Source organism: Anolis carolinensis, unplaced genomic scaffold (assembly GCF_035594765.1).
Source record: "Anolis carolinensis isolate JA03-04 unplaced genomic scaffold, rAnoCar3.1.pri scaffold_18, whole genome shotgun sequence".
Taxonomy (NCBI): domain Eukaryota; kingdom Metazoa; phylum Chordata; class Lepidosauria; order Squamata; family Dactyloidae; genus Anolis; species Anolis carolinensis.
In genome coordinates this window covers 4,900,716-4,920,693 of record NW_026943828.1, presented here as the reverse complement: position 1 = coordinate 4,920,693, position 19,978 = coordinate 4,900,716, and the positions used below count along the sequence as shown (strand labels likewise).

General features: G+C 46.8%; 2 protein-coding genes and 1 pseudogene across 3 annotated transcripts in view; all 3 read right to left on the bottom strand.

Moving 5' to 3' along the window:
* The window catches only part of LOC107983718 (zinc finger protein 160-like), a 182,851-nt gene that overhangs the window by 10,378 nt on the left and 152,495 nt on the right, over positions 1 to 19,978 (bottom strand). Inside the window, exon 1 of one of the 2 annotated variants that reach the window (XM_062966231.1) lies at positions 4,095 to 4,113. The exons of the other annotated variant lie outside the window; for it this stretch is intronic. The gene's annotated coding sequence lies outside the window, so the exon portion shown is untranslated. Of the gene's footprint in view, positions 1 to 4,094; positions 4,114 to 19,978 lie in introns of those variants that run through there. 2 annotated transcript variants of the gene reach the window in all.
* LOC134294639 (zinc finger protein 850-like) overlaps positions 1 to 19,978 on the bottom strand; it is a 151,486-nt pseudogene that overhangs the window by 46,588 nt on the left and 84,920 nt on the right.
* LOC134294665 (zinc finger protein 135-like) lies at positions 9,352 to 17,524 on the bottom strand. The gene is made up of 2 exons (XM_062966257.1): positions 17,396 to 17,524; positions 9,352 to 12,913 (listed from the first exon to the last, which is right to left on the bottom strand). The coding sequence occupies exon 2, from the start codon at positions 12,429 to 12,431 to the stop codon at positions 11,070 to 11,072; it is 1,362 nt and encodes a 453-aa protein (XP_062822327.1). The 5' UTR covers positions 12,432 to 12,913; positions 17,396 to 17,524; the 3' UTR covers positions 9,352 to 11,069.

The window sequence follows — 19,978 nt, the reverse complement described above, 5'->3', positions numbered from 1 at the left end:
GACCATTTGTTTGGAAAGACTGATTTATGACCTGCTCTGGGTTTCAAACATGGGAAAGAACTGTTGACGGGAAGGTGTGAATGGTAAGGGGGAAACGTGGGAGAGGGAGGGAAGAAGCATCTTGATATACTGGGGGGGCTGGCGGAAAAGGGACAGTGTAAGCTTTGTGATCATCTTGGCAAGGCGGATTCAATAAAGTTTCCATAGCCCCAGCTGTGTGAGCCTACCTTTGTGTCCTACACCTTCCAAGGACTGACAGCAATAGCCTTGGGAGGAGGAGGTCCACAGAATCCTCCACAAGGATGGTTGAGCAGCCAGGAAAGAAAAGGACAACGGGATCCTTGTTTCCCATGCGGGAAGGAAAGCCGTCGAGCAGCAGAGTGCTGGAGGGAGCCACATCGGCCCAGGGAGAGAAAGGACAGTCCCGACAGGCCCCACCAGCTAGAATGGGGAAGGACAAAGCCCACGGCCCTACACAGAGAGAGTGAGCACAGGGACCCATGCACCGACTGGGACAGCAAGGACTCCCTCCTGCTGGGAAACGAGAATGATCTGCTCTAAGGAATGCTCGACAGCAGATGTCAGCCACCAGGAGCATCATGCCAGCAGTGAGTCTGAACTGCAAGACCAGAAGAATACCCGACAAAATGGAGAAAGCTGCGATGCAAGATGGCATGGAGGTTCTGGCAGCTAAAAGTGAGAAACACCTGAACCATGAATTTGTACAATTAAAAAATTACTTTTTCGAATAACTGGGCCAACGCTGGGGACCCAAGCTAGTAATATACTGTATATATAATTATACAATCTATATATGCAGAAATGCTTGACCACTCCAACAACTATCATGTCAGACTACACAGAGAAGCCATTGAAATCCACAAGCATGTGGACAACTTCAACAGAAAGGAGGAAACCATGAAATTCAACAAAATCTGGCTACCAGTATTAAAAAACTCAAAACTCAGAACAGTAAATGGGAAGCAACACTCTGAGGGCAGAGGAGCCCCAAGGACGGCTAATGACTCTGAACAGGGGATGCCCCCCAGGCAAGAGACAAACCTTTCCAATGCTAATTAGGGTGATTAATTGCAACATTAATGCTGGCTTCCAACTGACAAAGGACTCTTGTCACACCCTGGACTCTCCACAGATATATATTTACCTTCCTTGCCTAGTTTATCCATGCCTCACAACCTCTGAGGATGCCTGCCATAGATGTGGGCGAAACATCAGGAGAGAATACTTCTGGAACATGGCCACACACCCCGAAAGACATACAACAACCCTATATATGCATAACCTGGCGCATATTATATAATACGAGCTTGGGGACGAAGAAATCCTCCAAATGACCAAGGATCTGCCTTCCCACCCGGCTCATTCAAACCCACACTGAGGCTTGTTGGGATGTTCCCAAAATGAGTCCATGCTGAACGAAGTTCCATTCAGGCCATTCATTCCCTCAGTCGAACAGCGAGGAAAGAGCAAGGCGAGGAGATAAGCCAGTCCCGTCCGCCCCTCCTGTCAATCAAAACATGACCTGTAAGTTTGGACAGGCAAAAGGAAATCAAGAGGGAACTGGAAGTTGTGCAAAGAAAGGAAAGGTCTTCCCGGGATGCCTTTGGGAGGGAAGAGGCCTTCAAGGAGTCTCCAAAAGGCCTACATGGTTTCCTTTGATTCTGTAAGGCTTCCCTGATTTGGGCCACTAATGCAGCGTGACTCCATTTTAACTGCTCACTGAGACCAAATTCCTGGGAGTTGTAGTTTAAGAAGGCAAGAGCTTTCTGTGGCAGAGACATTTAGACACCACATGAAGCTACAGCTCCCAGGATTCTGCAGCACTGAGTCCCAGTAGTCAGTACAGTAGAGTCTGGCTCATCCAACATAATGGAGTCCCTGGGTAGATCAGGCGCGGGTCAACTTGGGCCCTCCCTCCAGGTACTTAAGTGGCTGAGGGGGGACAGGAAAGGTCCTGAAGCTGTTAGTAATGGTGGTTAGCAACTTTCTACCAAGTTACACCGCCGGGAGGGGTGAGACGTGGTCGGCAAAGGTCGGAAGCTGTGCCCAACGGGAAAGGTCTCCGCCGGCCGCGTCTCTTCCCTCCCGGTGAGCACTCTGTGTGCGGAAAGGCCCACTGCATTGTTCACATCTGGAGAAAGGACGAATGGGAGACCCACTAATTAAATAATAGATGAAATGCAGACTTTTAAACCCCAGTGAAGATTGGAGGTCAACAAAATCCCCTTCTCTGTCTTTTCCCTTCTTTCCATCCCATGTTCTACCTTATACCCCGAGAAAAAAAAATCACCTTCACCCAGGTGGTAGTTGTCCCTACTCTTATCCAGGACCCTTTCCTGTCCCTGATATTCTCATTTTATAACACTGTAATAAATATTTTTGTCAATTAAAATTATATTTTAAAATGCTAATATAATAGTGGTGCAGGAGACACGCCTTAAACAACAGGCCAGGAAATACTTTTAACCAAAAAGAGTGGGAGAAGAATTGGTTTCAGCAGGAACTTCCAAAAGAAATGGCCTGTTATTGTATATCCTCAAATTCTGGCAACCTCAAATGGTTAAGATAAAAAAAAGATTTCTAATGGCAATGATAAAATTACAAACAAAGAAAACACTTGTCAATATTTATGCTTCTAACTATGCAAAAGCTTCTTTCTTTGAAACTTTTTGGAAAGAGATGGAGGATATTGACTGCAACTCTATTGTGGATTTCAATATGGATTTTGAAAAACTATAAAGCCAATTCAAGAGAATCAAGGAAAAATGCTTCTGGATTAGGGTAGAAAAACTGTCAATCATAGATCTCTGGAGGTTCTTACACCCAGAAGAAAAGAACGAAACCTTCTTCTCTGATAGAGAGACACAAGTCATACTCAAGAATTGATATTATTTGGATCACTAAATATTAAGTAAATCTTCATTCAAAAGCGCAAATCCAGTCAAGTATAATTTCAGGCCACTGTCCAACTACAATAGAAACCGCAATCCCAAGAAAGGGATCTGCAAGTTCAGCAGCTCAGAGGTTTAATCCGCTGCGCCACTGGGGGAGGGGAACCTTTACGTTTACCTAAATAAATAAATAAATAACAATAAGGGAGGAGGAAGGAAGGGAAGGAAGAATGGAGTGAGGTGGGAAGGAAGGAACAAGGAAGTGATTGGGAATTGGAAAATATAGATAGTGACATCTATATATTGTATGTACGTAATAATAATAACAACTTTATTTTTATATCCCACCACAATCTCTCTCCCCGAAGGGACTCGGGGCAGCTTGCATGGAGACCAAGCCCAGCATAAACAAGGCCTCCAGGTCATTTTTATGAGCATCCTCAGGTCTTTTATCAAGCCATGTTTTATTTTTAATGTAATTTTATTATGTTTTATCAATTTGTTTTATTACAATGTTTGTACCACTTGGGCTTGGCCCTGTGTAAGCTGCCCCAAGTCCCTTCAGGGAGATGGAGGCGGGATATAAAAATAAAGTTGGTGTTGTTGTTATTATTATTATAACACAATTAAAAACATATAACAAATAAACAATACAATGAGAACAACTGAAACAAGAAAAAGAAAAACATCATAAAAGTACATAATCAACTGACATCAACCGACCAGTTGCAGTACATTACAATATAGTGATAATGCTGATATTGTGCTATGCTAATATATTATAGTATATACGTACAATATAATGCAATACAATATAATACTACACTATTATAATTGTATATTACCTATTACATGTAATATTGCAGTATAGTACAATATAGAAATAGATAACGCTGATCTTGTGCTATGCTAATAATCTATTGTCCTGTATGTACATACCATTTCTAAGCTGCTGTGAGTCCCCTTCGGGGTGAGAAGGGCGGGATAGAAATGCAGTAAATAAACACATAAACAAACAAGTCCAAAGGGAGGGGGGGAGGGGGGAGGCCTCGGCGGCCATTGAGGCCTCGTTTCTTCCGGGAGGGAGGCAGGCCCCGCCCCCTCCCCTCCCCTAAGAGAGACCGAGAGACACTCAATCCGGATAGAATATCAAGATAAATATCTATAAATATAAACACAAACCTCTCTCTCTCTCTCTCTCTCTCTCTCTCTCTCTCTCTCTCTCTCTCTCTCTCTCTCTCCTCCTTCGCGGCTCCAGAGGAAGCGCCTCAGAAAACAATGGCGGCGAGAGAGGCTCTGCGCATGCCCAGCCAGGAAGAAGCCCCGCCCCTCCTCCGCCCCTCGCCCCTCATTGGCCGAGTCCGTGACGCCCCGCCCACGAGCGGGCCCCTATTGGCCCCGGCCTTGATGGACGGGTGACCAGGACGGGCGAGAAAGAAGGCGGCTTCTGAGGGCAGGATGGAGGCTCCGCCCCCTCTTCGTCGGAGGGAGTGACGTCAGGGCGTGGGCGGGGCGTTGAGAGGGTTCATTCCGTCACCACCCGAGCCCTCCTCACGGACACCCTTCCGGGGGGCGGGGCTTCTCCCTTTGAGAGACGGGAGGGAGGGGCGGGGCCTCGGCCTGGCAGGGGAAGGGAGGGGCCTCATTGGCTGAGCAAGGGGAGGGCGGGGCCTTGCCTCTCGAAGCCCCGCCCAGCACAGAGGCCGTTCGAGGGCGCCCCTCCCAGCCTGGCTCTGGTGACGTCAGAGCCCCGCCCCCTCCCTCTGCCTCTTCAGCCCGAAAGGCGGCGCTCTCCCCGCAGAGCTGAGTGGCGCGATGGGTCAGGCACGAGAGAGAGAGAGAGAGAGAGAGAGAGAGAGAGAGAGAGAGAGAGAGAGAGAGCGGGCGTCGCGGGTTCGAGTCCCGTCTGCCGAATTCTTCAAACTCCCTCCTCCTTCGGCAGAGAGTCCCGCAGATCCCGGGACAGATCCGGGCAAACCTTGAAGGCTGTCTGAGTGAAGCTGTGGGCTTTCCCCGGACATGAAGGGCGGTCCAGCCTGACTCGGGCCCTTGGGGCTCTTCCCCGTTTCTCAGCGCAAGAGCCGGCCTTGTCCGTAGACACCTCCAAGGCCAAGACACACGTGGCACACACACGCCATGCCATGACCTGACACACGACACGCAGAGGCATCTCACATGTTTCCCTCTGCCAGCTTCAGGAGGGAGTGCTCCGTTCCGGCCACAGGGGGCGCTGCCCCTTCACCGTCCGCTTGTGACACCCAGTCCTTGACGGTAGGACTTCCTCATTCCTTTCCCCACGCTGCCAGCATATTTTATAGTGTCGCAAATGACTTAAATTAGCCTCCCCGCATAAAGCGGTACCTAGAATTGTCTACTCGAGAGATGCAACTGTCTTTGGGGCTGCTCAGGTGGGCAGAGAGCCAGGCTCTTCCCGGTCGGGAGCTCAGTCTCACCCGGGCTTCCACCCCACGACCTCTCGGTCAGTCGTGACTCTTTGCAGCTGCGCCACAGCCCGGCCCGGGAGGCAAAGGGGGCCGTGTTGGGCCTGCGTGCGAGCGAGTCCCGGGTCCATGGTGGGTGAACTACACACCCCGGTCCCCCAAGACTCCTCTCAGTCAGGGCGAATCCTCCCCAAACCTCTCTCTCGAGTGAGTCCAGTCGCTGTGTGCCATGGGAAAGGGCAGGAAAGGGCTAAGGGAGAGGCAGGGGGCGGGGCCAGGCCAGTTCCATTCCACATCCCGTCCTTTCCTATGTTCTCACAGCAAGCAGAGGAACTGGTCAGCACCTGAACCTACTAGAGAGAGGGGTCTGGGCAGAATTCCCCCTGATTGACAGGACTTGCAAGGCCCGGGATGTCTAGTTCACCTGCCACCTACGAACTGCAGAACCCCACCAAGGATGGACCTGGGACTCACTTGGCCCACAGAACCCCCGTGACCAGCAAAAAACACTGGAGGTCTTTGGGGGGAATTCACCTTGATTGGGGGAGTTGTAGTTCCCCTCCATCCCGAGAGCACCGTGACCCCAAACACGGAGGGATCTGATAGCTGAGACCCCCGCTTTTAAATTCATCTGACCTGCTGCGGGGAGTTCCACAGATCTGGATCACCAGCGGAGCGGGAGAGTGCACGGACCACATCGAATTATTATTGGTTTCTTTTATCACTTTCCCCCCCAACCCTAACATTGTAACTAATCCCCCAATAAAAGTATCCTCTTTTGTCTTGAAACTCTCTCTTCAGTGGCCACTTTGTATCCCTTTCTCTGACTCCTGCATGGAAAAACCTCTCTCCTTCCTTCCTTCCGCTAACCTAACCACCATTGAGTGGAATGGCAGACGGGACAATCTAACCCATAACTTTATCAAAAACACTCCAAGCATGCCTATCTTTTATATTCAACACTCTTTGAGGTCCCTGGTTCAAATACAACCAACAGCGCCCGAATGGGTCCAGTTTGAAGCTCCAAATCAGCTGACTGTCAAAAACCCGGTTCCGTTTGTCTCTTTCTCCGCGACAGCCGCTTCTCGGCTCTCACGGCTGGCGGGCTGTTTCCAGGGGACTTGGGCTTCTCTCCAAGGCTGCTGGTGGCGGACTGCCATTCCCTGGGAGAGAAATGTAGTTTCCTCAAGGACCAGCTGCGATCCTTGCAATGACAAGAACTCCCGGACGGACTCCTTTCATTCACTCCTTCATCTACATTATTATGAATGACCGGACTTCTCATTCACATACTTGTCTTCAGTTCTGTGGATCGCCGGGCTACCAAGAAAAGAAATCAACCAGAATCCCTTCACTTTGTTATTTCCATGAACCTCCTATTGCCTGAACTGCTTATGAACTTTCCATGAATTGCATGCTTATATGTTTATGAAATATTGGGATCAATTCTTTATTAGCTGATTAACCAAAGGTAATTTGGTCTATGGGTTCCCTGGAAAACCCCCAAACCCACATATTTCCCTCTTATACCCTGTTTCCCCGAAAATAAGACATCCCCAGAAAATAAGAGCTAGTAGAGATTTTGCTGAATTGCTAAATATAAGACCTCCCCCGAAAGTAAGACCTAGCAAAGTTTTTGTTTGGAATTATGCTCACCAAACAGAACACCAGAGCATGCAGGATTCGTAAACGTACATACATGAAAATAATGGTAGTAACAAGAAATTCTTGCTAGGATTCACAGTTTGTTTGGTTATGTTGGTTTGCGATGACATCCACTGTACAGTATATAATAAATGTCAATTTTTTTGTTCAACAATAAAAATGAATTCTTCTTCATGGAAAAATAAGACATCACCTGAAAATAAGACCTAGCACATCTTTGGGAGCAAAAATTAATATAAGACACTGTCTTATTTTCAGGGAAACACGGTATATAAGATATTACAGAAAAACCTGGGTTCCTTCCTTTGCTTTAAAACCGGAGGGAATCTGAATCTCCTCCCGGTTCTCAGGAAACTCGCGATATCCCACACCCCCCCAGCCTATACTTTCACTCAGAACTCACTCAATTTCGCACCAAAAAACACCCTAATTCATATTTATGTCTAAAATCGCCTAACCTTTAAAAGACAACCAACAGAGATCATTTTTTTCCATTTCTTCTTCAATCATCAGCTGATTGTCAAACCTGCGTTTCTTGCCTAAGGCGCCTCCCGCCGTGCGCTATTAGCGCAGGAAAGGAAAAATAAGTTATAAACACTAATATTTAGTATATTTTTCGGCAATTTTGGGTGGAAATTGATAAGATATGATTTTCTATATTCCCTAGTATATTTCAATCAAAGAAGGCACAGTCTGAACTCTAGCTGACCCGGAAATCCCTGCCTTTCCTCACCCTAGATTCTGGGCTTCGCACAAAAGAGGATAAACTGTCACCATGAAATCTTATCTATTTGCATCTGCATGGCCCATAGTGAGAGATTGTCACCTTAGATCGGAGCAGCCCCACGGGTGATTGTATCTCATATGGTAATGTTGACCACAATCCCATCCTGGACCCCTGGGGAGCCAAAGGAAGACTCCCCACTGGTCCTGTCTCCGTACTCCCATAGTGTCAATATAAACTGTCATCTCCGCCATACCTCAAGGTATTCATGAACTGTGTACGTGCGTAAAGGACCCCGGACATCCCAAATGACCCTATTCAAAAACAGCAATAATCTTAAGATTATCTTGGAAGGCGCTAGCCTCAGGTGGTCGCTTTTGCATAAGATAACCCCAATGATTCATTCACCAGAACCCATTGTCTAGTTGACTCCCGCCTTCCCCAACCTGGTTGGCCCTGGGAGAGGCGAAGGTTGTCCCTCATTGGCTGAGACGCAGAGCGGGAATCCTAGCTCCCGCCTAGTGTGACACTCTTGACCTATCAGCAGCAGATGAGCAAAGGGACGGGGCGGGAAGTTCAAATAGACTTCAAACCTGAAAAATGTATAAAATGGCTTTATTTTCCAATGTATCGTTACATCTTGCATGTCGATCTATTGCTGCTAGATGTCCGTTCAGCTGAATCGCTAAATAAACACTTTGGCAGTTTTTTTTCCTTCAACTTGGCAGAGTCTTTTCCTTTCGGTCTCAGGTAAATTTATATTCCGGGTTATTTTCTGCCTCCCTAACGGCTCGCCAAGGCTCGTTCCCTCATAGGGCAGATCTGGGCTAATTGCGGTCTCGATAACAGGCTCACTCAGCAGTTGAGAAAGACAAGGCCAGGGCTGATGTCCTTATTACTTGTGGGTCTGCACCCCATGCGCTGCCAGTCAGTTTCCGCAGGATGTTGTTGCGTGCAGCTACTTTGTGCTTGGTGTTCATGCCGTGTTTCCTATATGTTAGTGTTCGATCTAAGGTGACACCAAGATATTTAGGATGGAAACAGTGTTCGAGCTCTTGGCCTTCAATACTGTAGACCACGGTCTCCTTCTGGGATGCCTGGTGGGAATGGGACTTGGGGGCACCGTCTAGCAGTGGGTCTGGTCCTTCCTGGAGGTATTTTTGGGGGGCACCTTCTCGGCCCCACAGCCATTGCGTTGTGGGGTTTAATAGGGTTCACTCTCAATGACATGGCTTCTTTTGGGGGCTGATGACCCCTTTGGCTTTGCTTTGTAGGGACAAAGGGGACTCTGAGAGGCGCCCGATGGGGGTGCTGCGGGACACCTGCTCGGACCTTTGGCCTTTGGCTTGTGGGATGCCGCAAGGCTCGATTCCTTCCCCCATGTTATTGGATAACGACATGAAACCGCTGGGTGAGCTCATCCAGAGCTTTGGAATTTGGTGCCATCTGTGGGCATGTTTTCATGGGAGCATTGGGTAAGTATTACTTATTCTATTGTATCTTATCTTATTTATGGATGACACCTCTTGGTCCGTTATGAACTGAAAGGGTTCCTGTTCTTTTGATGGATGCAGAGTGTTTAGGGAATCGTGATGGATCAATGACCAAATTTGGTTTTAACACTTTCATTGTAACATTTATTGATAATCACATCACAATCCTATCAAAATCACATCCCGAGAGAGCTCTCACCCACACGCAGACCCATACATCCATATTCTCACGCACAGGCCCTGCTCGGAAGAGGTGATCACGTTCTCCCGACAGACGTGGTCTCGGCGGTTCCGGAAATCATGCTGGATCTTTGAGGCCCCTGCATTTGATAGTCTAAAGCAGGGGTCCCCAAACGAAGGCCCGTGGGCCAGATGCGGCCCCCAAGGTCATTGACCTGGCCCCTGTCCTGAACTTGGGGTTGTCCTAAGTCTGAAATGACTTGAAGGCACACAACAACAACAATCCTAATTTTGGACTATTTCATCCTAGTACAGCCCCCCCAATAGTCTGAAGGACCGTGAACCGGCCCCCCACTTCAAAAGTTTGAGGACCCCTGGCCTAAAGTTTCATCCTTCTTTCGGTTCCTTCTGTTCTTACGGCCTGGTTTCAAAACATGCTCAGTCTCAGGCTGCATGACGTATGGGGTGCCAGCTGCACACTTCATTGCCCGTGGTTATTCGGATAGGCCTTCCTGGACCCTCGTTCCGTCTTGCCAGGTGAGAGACGCCTTGCTGATTCCTTGCTTCACCCGCCAAGTCCATCCCATGTCAGACTTTGCGTGGACTCAATTTTCTTTTGAGGCCTGTTTCTTCTGTTCTTCACAAGCACCCACACAAACACTCCCGTTCCTTACACACACACACACACACCCTTGATACATCAAGACTAATTTATTGTATACATGTCTGATTCAGTGTCAATTATATGTCTATAATCAATTTTATATAGTTATATAGTTAACATGCACCACAATTCACAATAGCGGTTCTAAGCATTACAATTTGTTTTCAAATACAGAAAATCGATTAGTCAGCCATTTCTACCCACCCCTCCAGTTTCAGCCGTTTTGACCCTTATAAATCACCCTATTTTTTGAAAATAAAAAAATTAAAAGTAACAATACAAGGAAGGCAGAAATAATTTATAATGCTTCAACTGAACATGAAACTAACTACTACATGAGATACAAAACTAAATCAGAAACTAACACACTAGCAAAACAGTGACCTACATAGACACACAACTGAACTAACAAACAGACAGGGATACGTGCCTAAAAGCCTCATTCTATCTGTTAATTTTTATCTCTCATTATTCTACTCCCTTTAGATAATATAATATATCAACACTTCTATTTGTTATAACACTCTTCCAATTAATACCTATTACAACTGACATTTGCCCATGTTGTTGTTGTCAGTTTGTTCGTTGTGGCTAATTTGCAGGTCTTCATAAGCCATTGTTTTTGCTTTGGAATAAAACATTCCTTCCATCCCTGTGTACAGTCAATTCTTACTTGAGTATCTCGCAGTAACTACTCATGCTTCATTCTAATTGATCATCCAACATTCTCAGTATATAAAACTCTAGTTTCATTTAACCTTGTTTACTTCCAGAATGGAACATTTTTAGTTCAATCTTTCTACAATACACCACATGTGATGAAATGTCCCAACTTTAAGCTTGAATTTCCAAAATGTACAAGAGTTGCTTTTGTATATGTTAGAATGACACTCTGGGGTCAATTAACATCATTCTCTCCAGGTTGAATTCTATGATTCTATGATGTATAAACTTATTCCGTGAAAAGCTCTGTCCATACTCCATGCATTTCTATGGTTTCTCCCCAGTGTGAGTCCTTTGATGGGAACGTAAAGTTCCACTCCGAGCAAAGCTCTGTCCACACTCCAGGCATTTATAAGGTTTCTCCCCAGTGTGAGTTCTTTGATGTGAATCTAAGTGTCCCTTCTGAGCAAAGCTCTGTCCACACTCAAGGCAATTATAGGGTTTCTCCCCAGTGTGAGTCCTTTGATGTGAATGTAATTGTCCCTTCTGAGCAAAGCTCTGTCCACACTCCAGGCATTTATAGGGTTTCTCCCCAGTGTGAGTCCTTTGATGTGTACGTAGTCCTGAACTATGAGCAAAGCTCTGTCCACACTCCAGGCAGTTATAGGGTTTCTCCCCAGTGTGAGTCCTTTGATGTCTACGCAGGCCTGAACTACGAGCAAAGCTCTTTCCACATTCCAGGCAGTCATAGGGTTTCTCCCCAGTGTGAGTCCTTTGATGTCTACGCAGGCCTGAACTACGAGCAAAGCTCTGTCCACACTCCAGGCAGTTATAGGGTTTCTCCCCAGTGTGAGTCCTTTGATGTGTACGTAGTCCTGAACTATGGGCAAAGCTCTGTCCACACTCCAGGCAGTTATAGGGTTTCTCCCAGGTGTGAGTTCTTTGATGTGTATGTAAATTTCCCTTCTGAGTGAAGCTCTGTCCACACTCCAGGCAGTTATAGGGTTTCTCCCCAGTGTGAGTCCTTTGATGTCTACGCAGGCCTAAACTAGGAGCAAAGCTCTTTCCACACTCCAGGCAGTTATAGGGTTTCTCCCCAGTGTGAGTCCTTTGATGTCTACGTAGGCCTGAACTATGAGCAAAGCTCTGTCCACACTCCAGGCAGTTATAGGGTTTCTCCCCAGTGTGAGTCCTTTGATGTCTACGCAGGCCTGAACTATGAGCAAAGCTCTTTCCACATTCCAGGCAGTTATAGGGTTTCTCCCCAGTGTGAGTCCTTTGATGTCTATGCAGGCCTGAACTACGAGCAAAGCTCTTTCCACATTCCAGGCAGTTATAGGGTTTCTCCCCAGTGTGAGTCCTTTGATGTCTACGCAGGCCTGAACTATGAGCAAAGCTCTGTCCACACTCCAGGCAGTTATAGGGTTTCTCCCCAGTGTGAGTCCTTTGATGTGAACGTAGTCCTGAACTATGGGCAAAGCTCTGTCCACACTCCAGGCAGTTATAGGGTTTCTCCGAGGTGTGAGTTCTTTGATGTGTATGTAAATTTCCCTTCTGAGTGAAGCTCTGAACACACTCCAGGCAGTTATAGGGTTTCTCCCCAGTGTGAGTCCTTTGATGTCTCTTCAGCATTTCATGCTGATTAAAGCTCTTTCCACATTCGATACATTTATATGCTTTCTCCTCCATGTCAACAGTGCTATGTACATTTAATTCCAATAAGGACACTTGATTCTTGTTTTTCCCTTTCTGATTACTCACAGCAGTGGGTTCAAATTACAGGAAAGTAGATTCCATCTGAACATTAAGAAGAACTTCCTGACTGTTAGAGCTGTTCAAGCAGTAGAACTCTCTGCCTCAAAATGTAGTGGAGGCTCCTTTGGGATCTTTTAAACAGAGGCCAGATGCTCATCTGTCCAGGGTACTTTGCGCTTTTCCTGCACGGCAGAGGCCTGGACTGGGTGCCTCATGCAGTCTCTTCCGACTCTATGGTTCTACTCTATAATCCAAAGTGAATGTAGAAATTCAGCAGGATCAGCCCCTTGAGAGGAATCCTTTTTCCTAGAGGACTGGTTTCCTTACTGCACTTTGGTTTCCAAATGCCTTAATGTCGACTAGAAGCTGGTTCGTTTCCCATCACGGCAGGGGTGGCTCCAGAGAACTCTCACGTCCTGGTCAAGAAAGAAGAAGCCAAAGGTTAGACATGAAGCCGCATACCTCTGGCTCAAGGTAAACAAAGCGAAAAAGGAAAGAAGAAAGGAAAGGTGGGAGGAAGGGAGGAAACACAGAAGGAGAGGATAAGAGAAGGAAGGAATCACGGAAGGAAGGAACTGAACCCTTTTCCCATATTGGACGGCCACACCAATTTCATTGGGTCAAACCCAAACGTGGTTAAAGGAACACAAGGCAGGCAGGCAGAACTCCTTCCAACATTCAAGGGTGTAACATATTCTGGATCATGGGTTTCCATGAATTACCAGCATTGTGCTAAATGCTGAAAGAAACAAGGATTTCTTTATTGATTCTGTCATTATCTCCCCTGCCACAGGGACCCCCAACTCTGCTTCCTCAGCATTTCAAAGGGTCACTCCGACCACATTTCCCAAATGAATTTTCCAAACCAACAAGGGCCTGCATTCCCAACTGGCTAATTCAAAGCCCCTCCCTGAAGTTTTTATTTATTTCGTGTCAAAAGCATTTCACGGCAAATACATTTCAAAATGATGGGGGGGGGGGGGGGGGGGGAAGAAAATCACAAGCAACTAAATAGTTTTGGACCAAAAGCAGGCAACAGCAACCGCATTGTCCGTAGCTTTAAACAACTCCTCCTCCGTACATGAAGCTGGATATTGTGGGCAAGCATACATATGCAGAGTTGTTTGTTCTGCTCCACAGTCACACAAGGGGGAGGATTCCTCCAGGGAGTGCCACCTTGCCAGGTTCCCTTTAGATCTGCCCACTCCGCTTCTGAGTCTGTTCAGGGACTTCCGAGTTGCCCATTCTTGGTTTGGCCCTGGAGGAAGGAAGACCCTCGTGGGGGGCCATCCAGTTGGAATTGCCTGGTTTAGCTGCCCAGAGGGACACCCTTGCTGCTGCTGGAGGAACATCAAGAGGAGGGAGTGGTGGTTCTCATGAAGCCCTTCCTTGACTTGAGTCTACTGGGTGGAGGCTGATAGCCATGCAGTGGGTGGCTTTCACAATGTTCGACCTTATTTCTCTCACCGTTAGCAGCAACTTCCCGTCGCACGTCAGGAGGGGCAATGCCAGCTAACTTATAGAGTTCATCAACAGGTGTAGGTTTAAGGCATCCTGTGATGATTCTGCATGTTTCATTCAGTGCTATGTCCACCTGCTTTGCATGGGCAGACATGTGCCAAACAGGACAGGCATACTCTGCAGTTGAGAAAGACAAGGTCACACTTGAGGGAGGGCTAAGAGGTCCTCATTCTTCACCACCGGTGGATGCGCTGAAACTGACGAGAAGGATCCTCACACTTCTCCCTCAGCGCATCCTCTGGCGACAAGGCAGGAGCTTGCCCTCCCTCCACTGCAGCCTTGTTTCCTCAAGGAGGCTCCTGGCCCTCGCCACTCCCGTGATCCTGGCCCAACCGAAGAAGAGGAGGAGGAGGAGGGAACATGGCAGCATGAGAGGGAAGGAAGGAAAGGGGTTTCCATGCGGAAAGGCCCTTGAACCCTCTCCCGTCCAGCCCACACATTCCTGGGACTAGTGCCCGCCCTGTCCCTGTTTGTAAAGACCTAAAAACATGGCTGTTCCAATGTGCCTTTGATTAATTCAGTTCACTAAATGATTGGATCCCTCTAGCTATAACTTAATTCTCGACTCTTGCACTTTACTATTGTCTCTGCCTTGGATTTGTATTATACTAATCTGATTGGCCCTTCCAGCCTTAACTTATCATCTGCTTTGCCATCAGCTGTATTGCACAGGCCTTTCCCTTGCCCCAGCTTGGAAATGTCCATTACGCTTGGCTAAATACTGGTTGTTGTATGATGAATTATGTTTTTAAGTATGTTTTTTAATATGTTGGTGTATATATATATATATATATAGTTATATTTTGAACTTAGTCTGATTGGGCTTGGTCCAGATGGACTTTCGCCACTTTATTACAAAACATGTAAGGAAGAGCTAACACCGATACTTGTATCAGTAATGAATAAAGTCTTGGAAAAAGGTGAAATTCTGGAATCTTGGAAAGAATCCTCAACTGTACTAATCCCCAAATCAGATATAAGGATATGGACCAAATTAAAAATTAAAGACTCAACTGGACTTTACGTCAAGGGGAAATCTTTATGTTTACCCACCACACCCACTTCATAGGAAATCTGCTACAATACAGAAGCTTTTTTTTTTTTAATTCCAGGTTCAGAGAAGCAGATGGCGAAAACAGAAGAACAGCCTCCCTCGGGGGAGCATGCTTGCTCCATCCATGTTCAACATTGACACAAATGATCAGGCACTGCCAGAAGGGACAGAGAGTTTCGTCTATGCTGATGATCATGAAATCACTGTCCAAACAGGGAGCTTTGAAATGGTTGAACAGAAGCTCTCTGAAGCTTTAGGTGCTCTTACTGCCTAAGAGCAGTAAAATCTTCACAAATGATCAGCCGCAACCATCACTCACGAAGAGCTTTATATATGCTGATGACCTTGGCCTAACAACACAAGCAAAAGATTTTGTAACAGTTGAAAACCAACTCACTACTGCCTTGAAAGATCTCTCCAGCTACTACAAAGAGAACCACCTGAAGCCTAACCCTTCCAAGACACAAGTGTGTGCTTTCCAACTACGTAACCGTGAAGCCAACAGGAAACTGAAAGTTACTTGGGAAGGCCAAGAGCTCAAACACTGTTTCCATCCTAAAGACCTTGGTGTCACCTTAGTTTGAACACTAACATATAGGAAACACTGCATGAACACCAAGCACAAAGTAGCTTTGATGATGCTGTTCTTTATTGCACCCTGACATGCACACAACAACATCCTGAGGAACTTACTGGCAGTGCATGGGGTGCAGACCCACAAGTAATAAGAACCTCAGCCCTGGCCTTGTCTTTCTCCACTGCTGAGTGAGCCTGTCCTGTCTGGCACAAGTCTGCCCATGCACTGAACAAAACATGCAGAATAATCACAGGTGCCATAGGAAAGGGTAGGAAAGGGTTAAGGGAGAGACAGTGGGCGGGGTCATGCCAATTCCCTTCTATGTTCTATCCTTTTCTATGGCACACAGCAAACAGAGGAACTCGTCCACAACTGAACATACTAGAGAGCAGGGTCTGGGGAGAATTCATCATGATTTATAGGAGTTGTAGGGACTGGGATGTATAGTTCACTTGCAATCTAAGAACTGCACTCAACTCCACCAATGATGGACCCGGGACTCACTTGGCACGCAGAGCCCCCATGATCAACAAAAACTACTGGAGGTCTTTGAGGGAAATTCACCTTGATTTGGGGGAGTTATCGTTCACCTCCATCTAGAGAGCCCTGTGAACCCAAACACGGATGGATCTGGGCCCCACTTGGCACGCATACCCGATATGCTGGAATGTGATTACTGCAGGGGTGTGGGAGGGAATATTCTTCCTTCCTGGGAGTTGTAGTTAATTATTATCATGTACGCTGGAACTCAATCAACAGACCCAGTTTTTTTGAACTGAACACACCTACCTGTATTTTATAATGTGTTTTATGAATACTGATGTAAGTTAATAATAATTTTTAACTGATTTATATTGCACTGTATAATTTTTATATATGTGTTTTATTGTAAGCCGCCCTCCCCTGTTGGGTGAGAAGGGCAGGATATAAATATTGTAATAAAATAAATAATAGTTCAGCCACCACCAGGGAAACTGTGACCTCCACCGATGATGGACGTGGACCTCACTTGGCCCACGGAACCCCTGGGACTGGCTCAGCCTCCTGGAGGGGGTGGAGTGCATGATATAATTTGTAATCAAGGAGTGAGCCCAGCTGGGGTCAGATCTGGACCAGGGTTGGCAGACAGGCCCAACATGGGCAGCTGTGCACACAGGCCTGGTTTAACAACAACAACAACAACAACAACAACAACAACAACAATAGATCTGTATTTATATCCCTCTCTTATTTCTTATTTATTTACAGCATTTCTATTCCGCCCTTCTTTCTCACCCCGAAGGGGACTCAGGGCGGATCACATGGCACACATAAAGGCAAACACTCAATGCCATGACATAGAACAGAGACAAGACGCAGGCACCGGGCTGGCCTCGAACTCAGGACTCAGAGTGATTTGTTGCAGCTTTCCAGCCTGTGCCACAGCCCGGGCTCTCTTCTCCCTCAGGGGACCCAAAGCGGTTGACAACGTATTGAAATCCCATAAACAACAGAGCAGGTGGATCCTAGAAACACAACGGGAGAGACCGATGAAGGGACACAACTGGAGCAGACCTGTGGAGACCCGTCTGGGGAGGAGGGCATCCTGGGAGTTGGAGTCCTCCCGCCTCCCCCCCTCCCCCCTCCCTCCTCCGAGGACGGGCCTGGCCTCACACTCGCCCTCCGCGGCCTCACACCCCGAGGCAGGCCGGGCTCCTTCCGCCTCCCCCCCGGGCACCCCAGGCGAGCCTCCCTCTCCCCACAGACCTCTCTCTCTCTCTCGGCCTCTCCGTTCTCTTCCTTCCCGCCTCACAGACACAGACCAGGCCTCAGGCCAGGCCAGGCGCCGCCATCTTCCTCCTCGGCCTCCTCCTCCCCCGGAGCCCGCCCCCGCCCCTCCCATTGGCTGAGCCAGGGACGCCCCGCCCACCGGAGGAACCCCATTGGCTGCCTGTCGCTCCCCCTCCTTTGATGGACGGGCGGCAGGGCGGGGGTCCTGAGCAGAGTTGCCCGACGTCACACCCTTGAAGTCCTGACGGAGTTTCTGGGGGAGAACCGGGCATGATGGGAGTTGTAGTTCATCCCAGACCTTATGCCTTTTGGACAATAATAAAAACACGGACTTGGTCAAATAACCTGGGCAACGCCGAGTTGTTATAATAATAGTAATAATAATAGTAATAATAATAGTAATAATAATAATACTTTTACAAAATGTTATTATATAATATTATCAAATATAGGAGCTTCCGGTGGCCTAGGGGATAACAGCCTCGTGACTTGAAGGCTGGGCTGCTGACCTGAAGGCTGCCAGGTTCGAATCCCACCCGGGGAGAGCGCGGGTGAGCTCCCTCTGTCAGCTCCAGCTCCATGTGGGGACAGGAGAGAAGCCTCCCACAAGGATGGTAAAGCATCAAGACATCCGGGCGACGTCCCCTGGGCAACGTCCCTGCAGACGGCCCATTCTCTCACTCCAGAAGCGACTCCGGTTGCTCCTGACACGGAAAAAATATATATCAAATAATATCTATATATATAAAAGGATAAAGTTGCGGGCGCAGTGACTATAACAACAAAACTAAACATCCCAGAAATACGAAATTTGGCAACACAATGCAAAAGGCTTGCCTCCAGGTTACAACAACACAACCACACCACAAAACCACAATCCAGACCCACAACACTCACAACAACGCATCATGCGATAACAACACAACTAAACGCCCCAGAAATACAAAACTTGGCAATACAATGCAAAAGCCTTGCCTCCCAGTTGTAACAACACAACCACACCACAAAACCACACAGGACCCACAAAACGCACAACAACGCATCGTGACTATAACAACACAACTAAACGCCCCAGAAATACGAAACTTGGCACACAACTAAACGCCCCAGAAATATAAAACTTGACAACACAACCCAAAAGCCTTGTCTCTCGGTTGTAACAACACAACCACACCACAAAACCACAATCCGGACCCACAAAACTCACAACAACGCATCATGACTATAACAACACAACTAAACGCCCCTGAAATACAAAACTTGCAAAACAATGCAAAAGCCTTGCCTCCCGGTTGTAACAACACAACCACACCACAAAACCACACCGGACCCACAAAACTCACAACAACGCATCATGACTATAACAACACAACTAAACGCCCCAGAAATACGAAACTTGGCAACACAACACAAAAGCATTCCCTCCCGATTGTAACAACACAACCACACCACCAAACCACAATCCGGACCCACAAAACTCACAACAATGCATCATGACTATAACAACACAACTAAACGCCCCAGAAATACGAAACTTGGCAACACAACACAAAAGCATTCCCTCCCGATTGTAACAACACAACCACACCACCAAACCACAATCCGGACCCACAAAACTCACAACAATGCATCGTGACTATAACAACACAACTAACGCCCCAGAAATACAAAACTTGGCACACAACTAAACGACCCAGAAATACAAAACTTCGCAACACAACACAAAAGCCTTGCCTCTCAGTTGTAACAACACAACCACACCACAAAACTACAATCCAGACCCACAAAACTCACAACAACGCACTGTGACTATAACAAATACAACATTTGACAACACAACTCATCCACCTCCCCAATCCCTACATTCACACTTGGCCTCCAAAAAAACAATTACAATAATAACAATGACAACAACAACAACAATAAGAATCAACACCATCACAGGCAAGAAACAGCCAGGCACTGAGGCTGAGAGGCCAGTCAGTGCTAAACTGGGCCTCCAAAAAACAATACAGTAGCATCTAACTTATCCAACCTTCATAATCACTACAACAACAATAATAATAAACACCTACACAGGCAAAAAAAAAAAAGACTATTGTACCACAATAAAAATATAAACCGCACTCAGCAGAATCAGACATTACAACTAACAACAAACCAAAGACAACAGGGATCTCAAGCAATTATCAATCAACACAAAAATTGAAGAAGGTAACAGACTTCAAATACTACTACTAATGTGAGTATAAAGAAGGGTGGAGGTCACAGCATCAATACAACCTAATGTAGAATGACCAACACCACCAGACTCAGACACAGCAACGCGTGGCCGGGCACAGCTAGTTATTTTATAATATTATTTGATAATATAATAATAATATAACAGTATGATAAAATAATAAATAAAATAATAATAATATATAATAACACAATAACATAATAATCATAATGCTGCCCTATATTATAGAATAACCTCACCGTGACCGTCTATGGGAAAGCCTTCCTTCGTGAGGTCCCAGCCAAGCCCCCTTCCCTTCCACAGATTTACCTCATTTC